Source organism: Pseudochaenichthys georgianus, chromosome 16 (assembly GCF_902827115.2).
Source record: "Pseudochaenichthys georgianus chromosome 16, fPseGeo1.2, whole genome shotgun sequence".
In the NCBI taxonomy this organism is placed as follows: domain Eukaryota; kingdom Metazoa; phylum Chordata; class Actinopteri; order Perciformes; family Channichthyidae; genus Pseudochaenichthys; species Pseudochaenichthys georgianus.
The window spans coordinates 15,351,509-15,370,443 of NC_047518.2; the positions used below are offsets into that span (position 1 = coordinate 15,351,509).

General features: G+C 39.2%; 1 protein-coding gene across 1 annotated transcript in view; it reads left to right on the forward strand.

Annotated features, from left to right (window-relative positions):
* The first annotated feature begins 1,322 nt into the window (after nucleotides 1–1,322).
* Nucleotides 1,323–18,935, forward strand: part of bckdhb (branched chain keto acid dehydrogenase E1 subunit beta) — a 95,332-nt gene continuing 77,719 nt past the window's right edge. The window contains exons 1-4 of the mRNA XM_034103122.2: nucleotides 1,323–1,569; nucleotides 5,611–5,688; nucleotides 7,072–7,140; nucleotides 14,730–14,863. Coding sequence (XP_033959013.1) covers nucleotides 1,377–1,569; nucleotides 5,611–5,688; nucleotides 7,072–7,140; nucleotides 14,730–14,863 — 474 coding nt within the window. The 5' untranslated portion in view covers nucleotides 1,323–1,376. The remainder of the gene's footprint in view (nucleotides 1,570–5,610; nucleotides 5,689–7,071; nucleotides 7,141–14,729; nucleotides 14,864–18,935) is intronic.

Below are 18,935 nucleotides of genomic sequence, written 5' to 3' on the forward strand. Positions count from 1 at the left end.
TGTCGCTATAACTCCTATGAAAATGTTTCAAAAGTGCTCAAACTTCACATTTGTGCTAACAGTCCAGCCGTGAAGACATCTATGGGACAGTTTTGAGATTTCTTCAAATGCCTTTGCCATGGCAACACAATGCTTGCCATGAAACACAGTTTTCTCATAACTTCAGTGAAACTGCTCCAAACGCCCCAAAACTTCACAGGTTTGGTAACAATACAGCCATCAACGCATCTAAGCGTATTATGGGGTGTCATCAAATGCCGTTGCCATGGCGACAGATCATTCGCCATCAAGTTAGTTCAGAAGTTTGCAGTTCAAATATTCTGCTGCTTTTCCAAGCCTTTTTATTTTCTGTTCTTCTCTCATCACACATTCAAGCCCCCTGTGTTCATGTATCATTTCAATCTAAATTCTTCACTTTCTTCTTACACATTTCATTTTAATCTAAATTCTTCACTTTCTTCTTACACATTTCATTTTAATCTAAATTCTTCACTTTCTTCTTACACATTACATTTCAGCATAGCAGTTTAGCGTCAGCTTTTCAGCATAAAGCATTCCCACTAGCAATTTCTTCAGGAATTGCATTCTCTAGTTCTATATTTTATTCTGTAGATTGTGTACATTACTTTTCACTTTACTGCTTTTTGCACTCCTGGTTAGAAGCTAAACTGCATTTCGTTGTCTCAGTACCTGTAATATGGGCAATAACAATAAAGTTGAATCTAATCTTGAGCAGGAACAAATGTATTTACTCAGTACATATCTGACATTAACGATTAAACACGTGTGCATTCTTTATAAATGCAAACCGAGTCAAGCCGACACCGGAGGTGGCGGTATGCACCTTAAAGTTGTTTGCAATCCGCCAAAAAACCGAGAGAAGAAGAAGAAGAAGCCGACTCCGAGCTGTCCGACTTCAGGCGAGCTTTTTGAGAACTCCCCCGGCTGCGATCGGCTATTCTCGTCTACTTTCGAGGCGAGCCGCAGCTCGTCTCAAACAAGCCTACTACCATGCACACCGCCCTCCTTTTTGGCCAATCAGAAACCTGTTTTTGTTCGTGGAGGCTGGGATGGAGAGAAACAAACAGGAGGTCTCACTCTGCGACTTTGTCTGGGTACCACAAAGAACCCCTTCTTTCCTCGTTCGTTAATTTATGATACTGTTATAAAAGACAAACCTAAATATCAAACAACATAACAATAGAAAAACCTTTCGTATCAAAGCAACATTTGGAATACACTTCTTCTTTTTTTTAAATGGGCGGGATGTTGGCTAGATACCAGGATATAATCCGGTCCCCTCCACATACTTGAATAGACGATCATCCCTCTTGGTTGATTTCACTTGCCCTTCCTGTTCAGTAACAACAACAGTCATGGCGGCTGCTGCACGGTTCTTCATCCGAGGGGCAAACTCCAAACTTTCCATCACCGGCATTGGCAACGGTTCTCAGAGTTCCTTTGGAGAAACTCTGGTAAAATTGTCTCCCAGCTCCAACTCTCGCACAAAAACCCAACGAAGACATGCGCACTTTACCTTCCAGCCTGACCCCGAACGGACACAATATGGTGAGTGCGGGCTAGCCGGTTGCTAACGATCGTTAAAAGGATATCATTGGGGAATTTTCCACAGTTAACAGTTGAAAAGAAGTTGTTATGCAGCTTATATGAACACCTCCTGTGTTTAAGATATAAAGGTGGCTTTGTATTCAGTTGTCATTAAGGAATAGAGGGTTTACCCTTCAGCCGGTACACTTTTAACTATTTGTGTTTAAAGTTGAAAAGGTGTCATCCAGACTTATTTAAAAAATGACTGTTGATAAAGTGTATTATTTTGGAGGTTTCAGGTCTCCAAATCAATCTCGTGTAAATTGCATACAAGACTGGATTGTATCTTTTTCTACACTGGGATGCTTTCATCCAGGTGTTAAAGGGATATTTAATTTGAAGTAGTGCACAGAGAGACTTCCTTCAACATATGAATGTGAAAACAGCCATCTCTTCACCTGGCTACACAAGTGAAGAATGTATCGCGAATCAAACAAGAATCAATAAGGATAGCATTTTAGGAGGCGTGTGGTGCAGTGGGTTGTGCGTTGGTTTTCGGATCAGGGGGTCACAGGTTTAAACCCCACTGCAGTCAGCACGTCGTTGTGTATGGGCTCAGAACAGTCTCATAATACACACATGCGCACAGAAGGATTCACACTTGTATTTCATGATCCGCAAAAGGATTCAAACTTGTATTTCCGGATCCACACTTGTGTTTTTCAATGCACACACAAATGTATTCCGTTTGATATATATGTAAATAAAATCCAAATACAGAAACAAGTTTTACATGTGTATTTTTGATCCTCACATATTTGTTTTCCGTTTAAAACCTCTGAACCTGCAAACACAAACAGCTTTCTGTGCACGGATCGCTGTGCATTCGTGTGTGGGTTTTTTGAGACTCCCTGACGGTCAGCCGATTCGTACTTGTAATTATTTCTATCTATAGCCAATCAGATGTCTCCTCAATTCTAAGCCAATCACATGAGCGCGCCCCCACGAGGGTAGATTTCTTGCGTTCATGACGTAGCGCTTCATGTACGCATTTTGCGCAGTCCGGAGCTGACCGGTCCATGGATCCTGCCTGCAGGCGCTAATCTCAGGACACCCTCCACTCTCAGTACAGCGCCACTTTCCGAACAGGAAATGCACGCAAATACAAGCCTTTATATTAGGCTATAATATTCTTATTTATAATAAGGGACGGGTGGCGCAGTGGTCTGTGCATCTGATCATCAGATCAAGGGGGGTGCTCCAGTTCGAAACCCGCTCCTGCCGCCGTTGTGTCCTTGGGCAAGACACTTCACCCGGATTTGCTCCTGTGGGTATTGTCCACAGTACATGTATAATATCAATGTGTACTTGTAAAAGCGCCTCGATGACTTCGAGACGGTGTGGCGCAGTGCGCTGTGCAATGATCATCAGATCAAGGGGTGAAACCCGCCGCTGCTGCGTCTGTAAAGCCGTTGTGTCCTTGGCAAGACACTTCACCTGAACTTGCGGGTATTGTCCACAGTGACCATTGCATGTATAAAAATTATATGTGTAATGTGTATTTGTAAAGAGCTTTGAGCACTGGAAAAGCGCTATAATAAATGTAAGGAATTATTATTATTATATTTTTGTGTACACAAAAACGGCAGGCAAAACCGTTTTAAATGTGTGGCGAATACAGCTGCTTTATTTATGTCTGTATGAAGTTATTGTGAGTGTGGAGCAGCTACAGGTTAGCTTAGCCTAATCAATCAGTGCACTACGAAGCCAGTGCTCGACAGTGACCTGTTAACGGGGGGAGCCCCGTCGGTCATTATCGGCCGATATTCACTCTTAATAGTTTGATCGGTGCTCTCTATAAAGGCCGATCAGGAGAGCTGGATCTGATCAATATGGACATAAACGCGAGTGAAGTATAACCGGACGCGAGAGAGATCAGATCAGCTGCTGAGTCTGATGGAGACAAGCTGCTCTGCATGATCACCTGATGCTCCGCCCTCTGTTTAGCGAGCTGACCGGACTGCGCAAAATGCGTATATGAAGTAATCTTACCCCCGTGGGGGCGCGCTCATGTGATTGGCTTAGAATGAAGGAGACATCTGATTGGCTATAGATGGAACAAATTACAAGTACGAATCGGCTGACCGTCAGGGGAGTCTCAAAAAACCCACACACGAATGCAAAGCGATCCGTGCACAGAAAGCGGTTTGTGTTTGCAGGTTCAGGGGATTTAAACGGGAAACTAATAAGTGAGGATCAAAAATACATATGTAAAACTTTTTTCTGTATTTGGATTTTATTTACATGTATATGAAATGGAATACATTTGTGTGTGCATTGAAAAACACAAGTGTGGATCCGGAAATACAAGTTTGAATCCTTTTGTGTGTATTATGAGACTGTTCTGAGCCCATAGTTGTGTCCCTGGGCAAGACACTTCACCCCAAATTGCTCCTGTTGGGATTGTCCACAGTATTGAGTATGTAAGTCGCTTTGGATAAAAGCGTCTAACAAGTATGGGCATAGATATGTCTCATATTTATTTGTGTGAACATAAAAATAATTTGTGTGTAAATATGTGATTTGTAAATGTAAAACACCATCCACAAATGCATTTAAAAGATTTGCAAACTCACAAATAAATGTGCAAGTGTAAAACGGATCTGCAAATACGCTAAATATTTTCACAAATAAAAAAAAGATCTGTGAATATCTCTAACATTTACAACTTTCGATCAGGCATTTGTGAATCCATTTTGTATGTGTAGACCAAAAATGCGCTTGCGGATCTCAAATCTCTGCTCGTGGATCGTCTTTTTACACACACGGAATTTTGAGACATATTTTCCGCCGGTCTCTTCTAAAATCTACTCGTGTTACTCGGTTATTTTCGGAAACCACGTGATGGCCTGCTTGACATTTCCCGCTTGACTGAATACACAATAAACAATGAAGAAAGAGTTTTATCTGGGCTGCTTCGCTGCCAGCTGCTCCCCCTGGGACCCGAAAGTGGCGTATAGCCTGTATTTCAACATCAACGAAAGTGCTCGATATATGCTATATTGATCCAATAAACTAACACAAACTAACTGTGTCACTATAACATGATGATGATGGCGATAAAGAATGCATCTAATGTTCCGCTGTTCATTATAATACAAAAACAGAGCATTAAACAAACCATCATGCTCTTACTTTGAAATCATGCGGAAATGTCGTCATCAGCGGGCCATCACGTGGTTTCCGAAAATAACCGACTGACACGAGTAGATTTTAGCCGAGACCGGCGGAAAATATGTCTCAAAATTCCGTGTGTGTAAAAAGACGATCCACAAGCAGAAATGTGAGATCCACGAGCAGAGATTTGAGATCCGCAAGTGCATTTTTGGTCGTCAAATACAAAATGGAGTCACAAATGCCTGATCGAAAGTTGTAAATGTTAAAGGGATATTCACAGATCTTTTTTTTATTTGTGAAAATATTTAGCGTATTTGCAGATCCGTTTTACATCGGCAAATGTATTTGTGAGTTTGCAAATCTTTTAAATGCATTTGTGGATGGTGTTTTACATTTACAAATCACATATTTACACACAAATTATTTTTATGTTCACACAAATAATTATGAGACATATCTATGCCCATAAACAAGTGACATGTAATGTAATGTAATTTTATTACAGAAAGCACTTACGGTGTATCTAATACTAGAACAAGCATCTTGTAGATGTGATTGTGTCACACAAGAGGATACTGTCTTCTATACATTCTTATAGTCAGTCCCTTTTAGAGGTATGAACCTATTGTCAATCATACAGTTAATTTAACCAGGATATTGGCACTTGATTCCATTTTGACAAAAAAGCAACTCAACTCATTTTCCAAATCCAGTTTGTTCAGTTTCCTTGTCGTAGTTTATTTCCTGCAATAACCGGTATAATCTCTTAAAAATGTGTTTACCAAAGTACTGTGTCAAATCCAAATCCAATGCCAATGAAGAATATGTGCAGTTGTCAAGTCCTTTAAAAGATAATGTTTTGTTAATATTGTACAACATTTTTAGGTCCTACCCAGAAGATGAACTTGTTCCAGTCCGTTACAAGTGCCTTAGACAACACTCTCGCCACTGATCCTACAGCAGGTAGGATGCTTACACAGGAAATGAAAATGTATAGCTGTCATCAGATGATATTACATTTAAAAGTGTACCTGTATTTCCTCTTTTATCATACAATTTTTTTTAAACGCACAGGCATTTAAATAATAGACCTTGAATAAAGACGTGCAACATGTTTGCCTACTTTAGGATCCACAAAACATTGCACTTTTTTTAAACATTAGATGGTTTTGCAAAAGTAATCTGATCTGTGTCACAATTGGAAGAATACGTGTCCAGGAACGTTGATTAGAACTGTTCTTTGTTTGTGTTTTACTGCCTTTCAACAGATATTTACCAACTAAAAACAGATTGTCTTACCATATAATTATACTATAATGGAATTTAAAGGTGGGGTAGGTAAGTTTGAGAAACCGGCTCGAGATACCCTTTTTGTTGTATTCCATGGAATGCTCTTAACATCCCGATAGCAATGAATATTTTAAGTGCTTTGACAAAAAATTCATACAAAAATGTCATCTGTGGAAGCCGTCGTACTGTAAAAAGCACGACCAATCATTTTATAACTGGATGGCCTACCTGGATGGCCTACCTGCCTGTCAGCCTTCCATCTGTACACAAACTTATCTCGTGCCCTCATTGGTCATGTTCGTGTGTGTTGGAGGAGGGGCTCTGTAAGGAAGTGGCAGATTTCTTCCGGCTGTGTATCTTCAAATTCTAGCGCACTCAAACTGGTTTCTCCGAAATTACCTACCCCACCTTTTTAATGTGGCCAGTTGTGGGGTCATGTTATTTTAAGAACAGTACAAATCTTTAGTAGCACCTTCATAGTTTCAGCAGGTAAATGTGTGCCAATCCAAATGAAATGCCTTGAGACTGCAGGGCCATGTGCACATAAACACACAGACGTGAAACAAGTCGAGAGAATTAAGTAAAGAATGCTCATACAAAATAAAAAACCTAATATGTAGAAGCATTAGTAGTGTGGCACAAAAAATATCCGTTGGATGCTTTTGCCTGTGCATTTCTGAAGGTTAAGAGTTAATTTAAAAGACTATAATACCTTTTTATAATGCATAAAAAAAGTTGATAAAAACCCATTTCAATTATGAAAAAGGTATTGTAATTTAAATCATATGTTGTACAACTGTAGAATTGGCGGAAAAAATGTGTATATATAAATAACCTGTTATTTGTGGTAAAAAAATAAATAAATCTTGCAAACAAACCAAATTCCAAATAGGAAAACATTGGTTAATGTCAGAATCTCTATTTAAAGTTGCGGTATTTAGAAGAAATGTCCTCCAATGAAAGGTTGGTGAATGTTGCTTGATGTTAGTTTACCCTCTTAAAGGGTAAATGATACTTGTGTCATTTGATCACTGACTGTTGTTTGCTTGCCCACAGTCATCTTCGGGGAAGACGTTGCCTTTGGTGGAGTATTCCGATGCACAGTGGGTCTGAGAGATAAATATGGTGAGTTGTTTCAATCCCTTTCCATTCTCACCATTCATTACATATAGGGCTGTCAGTCGATTAAAATATTTAATCGCGATTAATCGCATGATTGTCCATAGTTAATCGCAAATTAATCGCACATTTTTTATCTGTTCTAAATGTACCTTAGAGGAATATTTTTCAAGTTTTTAATACTGTTATCAAAATATGAGTGGACAAATATGCTTTATGCTAATGTTTATTATCATTTGAACAATGACAAATATTGTCATGAATATTAAACACAACAACCTCTGAACATTACAAATATTCGCCTCAATTCAACCTGGAACCTCTCATATAATACTGTGTGTGTGTGTGTGTGTTCGAACGGGAGCTGCCTGGACGCTGCAATCATGTTGTGCACTATCCGTGCTGACTTTTCGTACAATGTCCCACTGTCTGCTTCCTGCATCAAGTAAAGTGCTCGGCGCAGTTGTGGTGAAATGTCGCTCCTCTGTTTTCATTTAAACAGCTCCTTCTATCTGTTAGCGCAGCTAGCTAGCACCAGATGCTAACAACAACAATGCATGTAAGGTCTCTCTCTCGCTCGCTCGTGCCACACATACACACACCCTCCCGGTCCTCTCAATAGCCAGTCTGTGCCTGCCGGTGAGCGTGGAAGTGTGGTCTGCCACAAGTGGGCGGCAGGAGCGGGGCTGTCAGCATCAGCTTGTAGATGTTATTTTAAACTCGATGTGCTCTGAAACTACGGGACGGCCGAGGGAAAAAAATACACATGCGTTAATCGTGTTAAAATAATTAGTGGCGTTAATTTTTTTTGCGTTAACTTGACAGCATTACATTACATTTAGCTGACGCTTTTATTCAAAACAACCTACAAATATGTTTATTCTAAGACATGCATACTTAATTTATGGACCAGTATCTTGGCAACACTGCAATGTTTTGCGGTTTTACAGGGCCTGGGGATCAAACCACCGACCCTCTGCCAATCACCTTAATCGCCCATTCCCCTCTGAGCCACAGCCACCCTATTCAGAACCTTCTACTACTAGTTTTGCTTAATAAAACCCACCTGTCATCCACCTGTTCTTCCGCCTGCTGCATGTTTTTGCCACTAGATGGCAGCAGAGCACCATGCAGAATCCTCTCTGGAAGGTCACATGAGTGTTCAGTGTTCACCCAGAGTACCAGAAGGATCCGTTTGCACTCATTTGTCCTTCAGTAGAGTAGCCTTACAACCTTGAAGGTGATATAGCAGGTCGATTCTACTGCTGTGAGTTTGTTGGGAATATACTCTTTTCTTTCTGTTGCTCAAATGTTATTATTTCATTTACATACTACATTAAGAGTACTTACGTTTGATAGTAAAGCTACATGAACACCAGGTAGACATTATGACACATCAAAGCAGGAACAGGACTGTTTTAAACTATCACATGATGTAGACAAGCCACATATTAATTTCATCATAAGTAGCACGTAATAAGTAACACCTGTAGACCTAAAGAGTGGTGCAGCAATGACATTTTTTTGGAGGCCGGACCGGAAGTTGGTATCACAAGGTCTCTCTTTACCAAAAGGAATGGGATTTCTCCATTTGATTTTTGGAATATTGGATATTTGCAAAATACAAGTTTATGATACTTAAAGGGGACCTATCATGCAAAATGCACTTTGTGATGTCTTTTATACATACATATGTGTCCCCGGTGTGTCAGGGAACTCACGCAGCGTCAGAAAATAAAACCCTCTCTCTTTTCCTCCGTACCCAAATCTCTAAAAACGGGGCTACAACGGAGCCGATCCAGATTTGCGTCCGATATGACGTAATATCGGAAATGTAGACTGGCTTTACACCCACGGCCCTATCACAAACGTTGCTATCAGAAACAATGCCCAACTGTTTTGGACGTAATATGGTCGGTGCATGTTTACATTAGCATCGCTAACACTCAGAGCTAACCTGTATGGGAGAGCATGTGTGTGAAGAAGCAGGAAATAAAAAGGAACTCACCTTGTGGTATAACCGGCAAGAGAGAAAGCCTTTGAGCTCCATACTGTTTCAGAAATAACCCTTGATAATCCATGATATGGCGTTTCATCACCGCAATATCTGCCGATAGAATCTCCCGCATGAGCTCAGCGCCCTCCTTTTCTTTCTTTTTTTAAAGCTTTATACCCCAAATCAGCACTTTTGAAACAGGAAGTGACATAGAGGGATATGAGGCATGGCTAAAATGGGTGATCTTTTTGGTACTTTGAGCAAAACACTTCATAGACATGTTTTTTTATATATATTTATATCAATGAGACCTATAATATTGCCTAAAAATAGCATGATAGGTGCCCTTTAAATATGCTGTGTTCAGTAGGATGATCTCCACTTAACACCACTTTTATACTAGTTGTAGGTAAAAGCTCGAGACCCTTACCAGTGGGGTATTTACTTATTTTTTGTCATAAAACAAAACGGGAACATCTCTTTAGCTTTTATCAACCACAGATTTTATTTAAACAATCATAACAAAAACTAATTGACTTTAAGACAAAGGAGCCTAGGAGTGCTAAAAAACTCATTACAGAGTTTATGACTCATTCCTGCACCATTCTATTCAGTGGTCAAAACGGGCTCTTCTTACTGGGACACTTTAATGTAGAAGAGCCATTGTCCATGTCATAAATGACACCTGTACGCCCCATAGCCCTATTTGTCATGTCTTTTCTTCTGAGAGATTATCCTGTTGAGGGTTTCTTTTATTGTGCCTCAAATGTGTATATGATTGGATTATTCTAAGAGGGAGTCAGCCCTGAATCACATCCAGCTGATGCTGCTCCGTTCTCTATTGATGAATTATTTCCAGCGGGTAGCAGTCGTGGCAGTTATTGGCTCATTACAGATGGTAAGGAGCTGGCACGTGCTCGTTGACAAGTAGCATTACATTGCAGTGTAGAGATGCCAAAGGTATGTTCACTGATGGGCCTTTTTCACAGCAGACATTTTGACTTAGTATATTAGGAAAAGTATATGTCTGGTCACTAAAAAGTCCTAAAATATAGACATTTGTTATAATGTAAATGGAATTGAAATGTTTTGTATCAATCTTTAAAAAGGCTTGAAAATGCTAAGACTAAAATTGTGCATACAAAGAGTCTTACATTTTATTCTTAATGGCATTATAAAAGTATTACAAATGCATACATGTAATTGCTTTAAGCTGTTCTTGCCCTGAACCTAAACAATCCTTTCTATTTAAGTTTTCCAGTGAGCCAGCATGCACAATACCAGGAACCTTAAGCTAAAAACTAGCCGCTATAAGGAATCCAGCCATCACTGAGAAAAGGCTCATTGGGATTTAGCTCCTACTGCCACTAGCTTGTAAAGTTTGAACCCACAGAGTGCACTGCATCTGCATCTCATTACATCAGTAATTTATGTGTCTTCCTGTTATTAGTCACTGAAGATTTTCCATTCGGTATCTACCGGCAGTTCCTCTTTGATTCTGTAGTTGACTTTCGGACAATGAACATAAATCTGTATGTGGACAGTAGTAAAATGGGCAGGTCCAGAATTGATGTTGAGTAGAAGAAACTTTCGTGGTTGTAACTAATTTCCCCTCGATGCATTGAGACATCTATAACATTTCAATACAAAATTGTTTTTTTAATTCATGAAATCTGGTAACAATAAAGCAATCTGGCTTTTTTTCTCCCTCCTGAAAGCATTTGGCAGCCATATGTGTCCTCAGCTAAATCAGTTCCTTAGAAATAAAATATGATGTTTCTTGTTTATTATGGTACAGAAGTGGTATAATAATTACATGTCAATAGGTTCTTGTTTTGAGCCAATCTTGTATGGGATGTTTTTTCATTAGTGTTGAATCCTCCTCACAGTAGCCGGCTTTGCCTTTTTGTTTTCATTGACGTCAGAAGTGTCGACCTTTCGGAGAGGGATCATTATTTTCCATCTCATCCTTGTGTACAGTGGCGAGCGCAAAGCTGTTTTTATCCCTCTCACGACTGAAAGGGACGCCGTGCACCTCTGCCACCCACTGTCGTTTTACAGAGGAGAGGTTAATGCAGGGCGGACACTATATGAATGGCTTTTTACGAGGTGGATGCATTCAGCTTTCGCATTGCTGGATACCACTGAGGGCTGTTTCCCTGAAAACAACGGCAACGCATTGACCCCATTGTCCCTCCCCCTTATGTGTGTAGCCGTTTTTCACTGAGAGCTGGCGTTGGTGCCAGACTATTAAAGTTAACAAAACATGCCGTCTATTTAAAAATGTATTCTAGACTTCTGTGAAAGACGCAGATGTCAACTAAACGATATATTTGACCATCACACATTGTGTTATGGTTGCATCTATTTGTTGGAGTTTTTAGTAGCGGTATCAATCAAAACAATAACTGTGATGAATCACAAAAGTAAAATAATAGTATAAACTTGTTTTTCGGCAAAATATTAAACAAATACACAAGTGGTTTTGTAATCAAGAAATGCATGACAAACTGCTAGGAGAAATAAGTGATTTATTTACTAAATGATAACATTTAAGCTTAGTTTTAAGACGTTATTGGCATTCATTTCACCTAATAAGTAGGAATAAGAAACAGTTACAAGGTAGCATCTGCTACAAGTTGAATGTAAACAGCTGGACTGTTAAGGCACCTTTCTCCCAAATTACAACCCATGGCGATCCATTTAGCGATTGCAGTGGTTAACTTGGCTATTGTCTCATTGTTAATCTCTTTTGCTTAATGTAGTGACAAGCAATTGCATGGCCGCCTTGTTCACACCAGGGACCAGCTGGTTGCGATGAAGCTAGCTATCACGACTTGGTCAGAACCACGGCTTTCCCCACAAAGATCTGGAGACAGAGGGGAGGTGGGTCCAGTGGTACTGCAAACTTGTCGTGCCTAGGTGGAACGACAGCTTATGACTACAATATGTGTACAAATTAATTTTATTTAAAGTTTCATCTGGAAGCTTTTTAAAACAGTATTTTCTGTTCAACACACCGGAGAATATATCGTTTGCCATGTAATTATAAAAGTAAAAATCCACACTGGAATTACGAGAGTACATTTGGGGTCAAACTTGATAGTATGATTACGTTTCCAGATTGATTGTTAATGTTAACAGCCTTAGTTTTTCTCATTAATCCATTTGCTGTTGTCTGCTTTAATGACTCAGAGGCACACACACATACATGTTACTGTCACTTTCACACAAAGCTGGCTGGATATTTGAGGTTTTCTTCAGTCTGAGTGGCAAGGCCCAACATTTAGTTCGCTTAATTGTTCATTGCTCGAAGTGTTCGTGGTGCTGCGGTTGTTAATTGAACTGCGACCACTCAGCAGGGCACATGAGGGCAGAAGGAGTCTTCCCAGCAAGACAGAAAAAAGACTACTTTGGCAAATACACAAAGATAGATGACTTCAAAAAATAACACTCTGTACCCAAAGTTAGTCCCACTTCTGTGGCTCTTTTTCAGATTATAGGGTGGAGAATGGAATTTTTATCTGACTTTTTTTCTCCAGTTTTTACTCCATGGTGTAGAGCTTGTCACTTCATTTATTTTAGGCCCGCATGGCATGTTAAGAGAGCGTTCTGCAATCTAAAGTGTGCGCTGCGCGCCTTCCTCTCTTATCAAGACAACCTTTTATTCCTTAAGCCCTAAAAAAACAACTGACACCCACTCACATCTGTCCTGAGTGGGAAAGGTTACTATCAGCATTCTTTACCAGGACAACTGAGAAGACACACTTTACTTTCACCCCTTTTCTGTTGTCATACACATTGAACAGGATATAGAAGAGGATGTATAACAAAAGATTCAACAGGGATTTATATTGAAAGAAGTATTATATTGAAAGAAAAATACAAAACATATGATGCTTTCCTTAGAGCAGCCAGACTCGATTGGAAGAAACTGTAATATTATTGGCTGGTCATCACCAAAACACTAATCTCAAATTAGATAGAAACACAATAGACTCATTGAAACATCTTTGTTAGAATTCCAAATGTTCCAACAGTTTGAAAAAGAGATTTAGGGGGCCATATTATGCTCTTTGGGATTTCCCCTTTCCTGTAGTGTGTTTATATAGGTCTTGGTGCATGTCAATGTTCTGCAAAGGCTAACATCGAGACGGAGTGTGTAACACTCTCGCTTGACTAGAGTGGCGAAGTCAAGCCCATCTACTTCCGGTCCATGGGACCTTATTTCGGAAAAATAATGTATTGAAGTCAATGGAGAGAGAAAACTTATATTTCGATCCCGTTTGAATTGTGCCATGAATTACACATATGATGTTTGTCAATCTTAAAAAATAATTTCCATGTCAAAAAAGTCACAGTTTGTCGTAAAACTGTTGAAATATAAGACTATGAAAAATACGCAACTACAAATCCCAGAGTCGTGTAAGTGATGTCACAATTGTTTCCCTCCACTAAGAGATGGATAAGATCAGGCTAAGATAAGATAACTTTAACAAGATGCCTGTGTGCTTAGTACCAGGTTGTTATCATACCAGCAATGGGTCTTGCTCGTTCTTTCGCTTCCCATCTGATGAAAGGACCAGGAGTGGCTGGATCAAGTTAGCTACCTAGCTAGTAGCTAGCACGTTAGTTAGCATTACAGAGTTGTCATTTTTATTAGCCTTAATATGAAGTAACATTAAGTAACCCAAAATGTTAAACAGTAAGAGTCATATTTCGTGAACCCTTTGTCACCGGTGTGATCATTCTATAATACACAATTTAAGCCCGGGGAGAAATGCTAACGCTAGCATCGGCGATCGCCGATCTTTTCTACTTCATGCTATCTGCACAAATGGTTGACATTAAACATTAAAAAGATCATGCAGTTCAGAGAGAATCAAAGGAAGGCAGGCAGGCAGCTTTACATGACATTCTTCTGTACGTGTTTCATTGTGGTGATAGTGAGGGTAGTCAATCGTTTTGTTGACAAGACTGTAGTGACGGCCATCTTGGTGACGTGTGTTGTTCTGCGAGACCAGAGATGTAGTTAATTGAGCATTTCACACAAACAAATGTGTTACTTCACAGTTTTTTTGACTTGCAAAATTATCTTTTAAATTGACAAACATCATATGTGTAATTCGTGGCACAATTCAAACGGGATTGAAAGATAATTTTTCTCTCTCCATTGACTTTAATCCATATTTTTTTCAAAATAAGGTCCTATGGAGGTCCACCGGAAGGGGAGGGACTTCGCTCCAACACATGTGACATTTTCGACACATCTCTAAGCAGTCGACCAATCACAACAGAGCCAGACTGGGCTCTAGTTTAAGACGGAGGGTGAAAAGAGTTGCTGTGGCACAGGCAGTACTTTTTTTTATAAAAAAAACAACAACAAAAAACAATTCGTTGTAAAAAGAGTATTTGGCGCACTTCACAATTGTGGTAGGTAGTTGTATGCTGGGTTGTGGCTGCCACACATTTCAACTCTTCATGAACTTGTCTCTCGAATATTTCAGTTGGCTTCCTCACCCTGTTGCCAGAGGCTGCTTTCCTCTACCAGCACTTCACCTTCTGACTATTTTTCTCCTCTTTGCTGCTGTCTCCCCAGGTAAGGACCGAGTCTTCAACACTCCCCTCTGTGAGCAGGGGATTGTGGGATTTGGTATTGGCGCTGCTGTTGCTGGTGCCACAGCCATCGCTGAGATCCAGTTCGCCGACTACATCTATCCTGCTTTTGACCAGGTAAGAAGGGCCGCAAACTAATGATTACTGTAGGAGTACAAATTCTCAAGAAACTGCCCTTGGAGGTCAACCCCCTTACATTTTTTTTAAATCCTTTCACAAAATCCTAAATTGAATAAAGTCATGGCTCAAATTATTTTTTAATTTTTTGTATAAAATCAACTTAAAACATTAAAAAAATAAAATAAGTTTTGCTCTATTCCTGCTAGACTGCCCTCTTAAAACAGGTGTGTGTATATCATTTATTCTACAAAAGAGTATAATAGTAATAATATCAGTGTAGCCTAATCTTTAACAACAACTGTGAAGTAACACTTATTTGTGTGTGAAACTGCTCAATAAAATACATCTCTGGTCTCGCACAATACACGTCACCAACACCAGAATGAGGTGAAAAGTATTAAATGAGGTGGAAATCATTACATGTCTGGGCATGTTGAGAGCAATGTCAGCTAGCTAACATTAGCTTGTCCTTGCCAACACTAATGTTATCCACAGCATTACACAGCGATCACGCAGTTCTTAACGAGAACTAGTTGCTAAAACAAAACACGGGAGTGTACCTGGTTAGCTAATGTTGGCTAGAGATTAAAGTTACACATTACACTGTTTAAGACTCACCGAAACCCAGCCGGTCCCGCATGCTGGCTCTTACGGAACCGACTAACTCCCTTTTTGTGTAATAGCAGCTCTCAACATGCCCAGACGTGTAATGATTTTCACCTCGTTTAATACTTTTCACCTCATTCTGGTGTTGGTGACGTGTATTGTGCGAGACCAGAGATGTAGTTCATTGATCGGTTTCACACACAAATAAGTGTTACTTCACAGTTTTACAACAAACTGTGACTTTTTTTTTACTTGACAAACATCATATGTGTAATTCATGGCACAATTCAAACGGGATCGAAAGATAATTTCTCTCTCGCCATTGACTTCAATACATATTTTTTCCGAAATAAGGTCCCATGGTGGATCACCGGAAAGGGAGGGACTTCGGCTCTTTTTAGACATTATGGCAGACCTATCAAGGCAAGACAAGTGCTTTTTGCTTGTTTTGATGTTGATGTGTTCCAGTGGATCACATTCACTGGCACTTTGTCGTTTTTGGTCAAAGGGACGAGTTAGAATGAGGGGAAAGTACGCTGGCATCACTCCTGAAACCTGCCTTTTGCATCAAAACCCTTCTCCAAGTCACACTCAGGAGAAGCAGGAGGTACAGACATCATACAGTTACTGGTGGAATCAACACACTCCTTCCAGTGATGGCTGTATTTATGAAAGCTCGGGGGAAAACTTTTAATGTAAAGGAGCTTCTTTTGAATATACTTCACAATCATTAAATATAAAGCTTTTCTTCTCCCTGGATGTTGCACTGACTCCATTTTATATACATATATATTATATTATATTAAGAGTCGCACACTTCATAATACCATATCTGTTGAACAGCTAAATGTAGTAGGCCTATTGACCATAGGCCTACTGCTGATATGAATTTGTTTTCTTGTTTTGTTCTGATATAGCAGCTACTATAAGGCTCAGAAATTAACTTGATTATTAATTGTTCTGAAATGTCCGACGTTGCCTGCCAAATTCTTAATGCTGTCATTTTTTTTGTTAGAGATTACGTAGATAAAGGAGATTATTTGCATGAATCATTTATAAAATGATTAGGAAATAAATGATTGTAATTTTATTTACTGACATTTAATAGCTCTCTTCCGGACTATTTCAACAGTTATCCTCATTGTAGCATTATCAGGGAGGGAACGTCTGTCCTCTACATTCGTCAAATGTGAATAGAAAATCACAAAAAGTAAATCTATTGGTTTCTTATGCAGTAAGGCCAATCTTCTTAAAGTTTATTTTTACTGAATATTGGGCGCTCGATTACTTGTGGCAATCCTGCCAAGTGCCCTAACAATTCCTTTAAATATCAATGTTTAGATAGACACACTGTATCACATCTTTCATAGGGTTTTATTTATTTTGTTACAAAAAGGTTTGGCAGCTCTTTCCTTAAAACAGAAGCTTCAGATTGCTTATATTAAGGGGGAATAAGAAGGGGATATTTCAAACTTGTTATGCAGCAAAGTTATTATGCTTTTTTTATAAACTAATATTTGTTATAAAATGTTTTGAACTTTAATTGGCTGAATTTATTTGAAAATTGGACTTATTAACACATGGTTACTACTGTGCTATATATTTTTACATACATATTTATGAAGTTTCATGTGTCGGCCACATTCCATTATACTTTTAGAATTTGCTGCGGGCAAAACATTTTTGTTACCACGGCCCTAAGCATATCCAGTTTATTTGCATACTAGTATTTTGGCCTCCTAACAAAGTGGTTTGAAAGTGTTTCCAACGTTACTGGATTCAAAGGAAAAAGAGGATGGAAATTATAGTTTGCTAGCCTGGCTTACACTAATGTTACTGATTTTATTTCTTCTTCTGTCTGGTCTGTTTAACATATTCCTCGTTGAAACAGGTGCTTGATAAACAGACTAGGGGTCGACCGATTATCGGGGCCGATATTCATCATTTGACCGATTATCGGTATCGGCCTTTTTTTTATAAAATTGCCGATAACACTTTGGCTCTGATGCGGCCGTTTCTCTGTCTGCAGTCACCACTCTCTGTACACGAGCAATGTCCCGCCCACAGCGCTATCTGATAGGCTATTACTGAAGTGTCAATCAACACTGAAGATTTTCCGGGCGGGAGCCAGCCATAGAGGCGGGACCTTCTCAGATTACAGGCAGGTGCGAAGAACGCAGACACAGACAGAGGCAAGCAGCAGCGCTGAGCGGCAGAGCCATACATGTGTTTCGAAGGTAAATCAGTTGAAAGCCGAAGTTCAATAAACATCCCAATCCCCTATGCTGAAGTTGCAAAAACATCACGATCTATTGATCCAGTTCTCTCAGCTTCCCAGTTACACAGGGACGGGGGAAGTCAGTCAGCGTGCAGCGTCTTGCAGCGGAACTGTGGTGCGGAAGGGGGGCTGCGAGTGAAGCCTCGCAGTTTTTCAGGTTGATATGTGAAGCTCATTAGCTAGCCAACATGTATTTAGCAAATGTTTAGCAAAATATTAGAAGTGAGGCTACTAGTCTAACGTTAGGTCTACTGCAATAGCCTCACTTTTAATAGTTTGCAAAACATTAGCTAGCATAGTGTTTTGCAGTTGCTAGCAGTTTATTGGGATTTTATGCTAGACAGACAGGCATTGGTTTGATATAATAAATTAAGCATTATTGTTAGTTAAGCATGTCAGCCTGCTGCCCCACTTCTTGTCTCTCTAACTCATTGCAGATGGCTGCACTAAAGAAAAGGGCACAGAGAGGAAACCAGTTGTAAGATGTTTTAAAAGTTCATTAAACATAATATAGGCTATGCTTAAATGCATTTCAAAGAAGTTGTGTTGGAGTTTGTGTTATTCTACATTTTGACACCAAGATTTTCTGATTTTACTGCAAATGTATATCGGTTCCAAATATCGGTTATCGGTCTCCTTGATTACTAATAATCGGTATCGGTATCGGCCTTGAAAAAGCCATATCGGTCGATCCCTAAAACAGACCTCCAATTGTTTATAGTCTCATATTCTAAAATCTAACGCTGTTTAACAGAAGGGCTTCCTATGACTTCCTAGTATTTCAGTTTTTGTTGATTTGGGCATATTTCCTGGACAGGCTACTTTATACAAACAAAGTTAATAATAATTGTAATATTCCAGTTATAAACGACATGACTCAAAGATGTGTTGCTGTATTTTAGTGAAAAAAATGCATTCATCATCATAATTATTCTATCTATATATATATATATATATATATATATATATATATATATATATTAGGGCTGTCAAACGATTACAATTTTTAATCAGATTAATCACAGCTTAAAAATTAATTAATCATCATTAATCACCATTCGAACTATGTCCAAAAAATGCCATTTATTTATGTATATTGTTGTGGGAATGGAAAGATAAATGAAAGAAGGCGGATATCAATTTAACATACAGTATCTATGTTTATTATAAAAAAATTCTGCATGT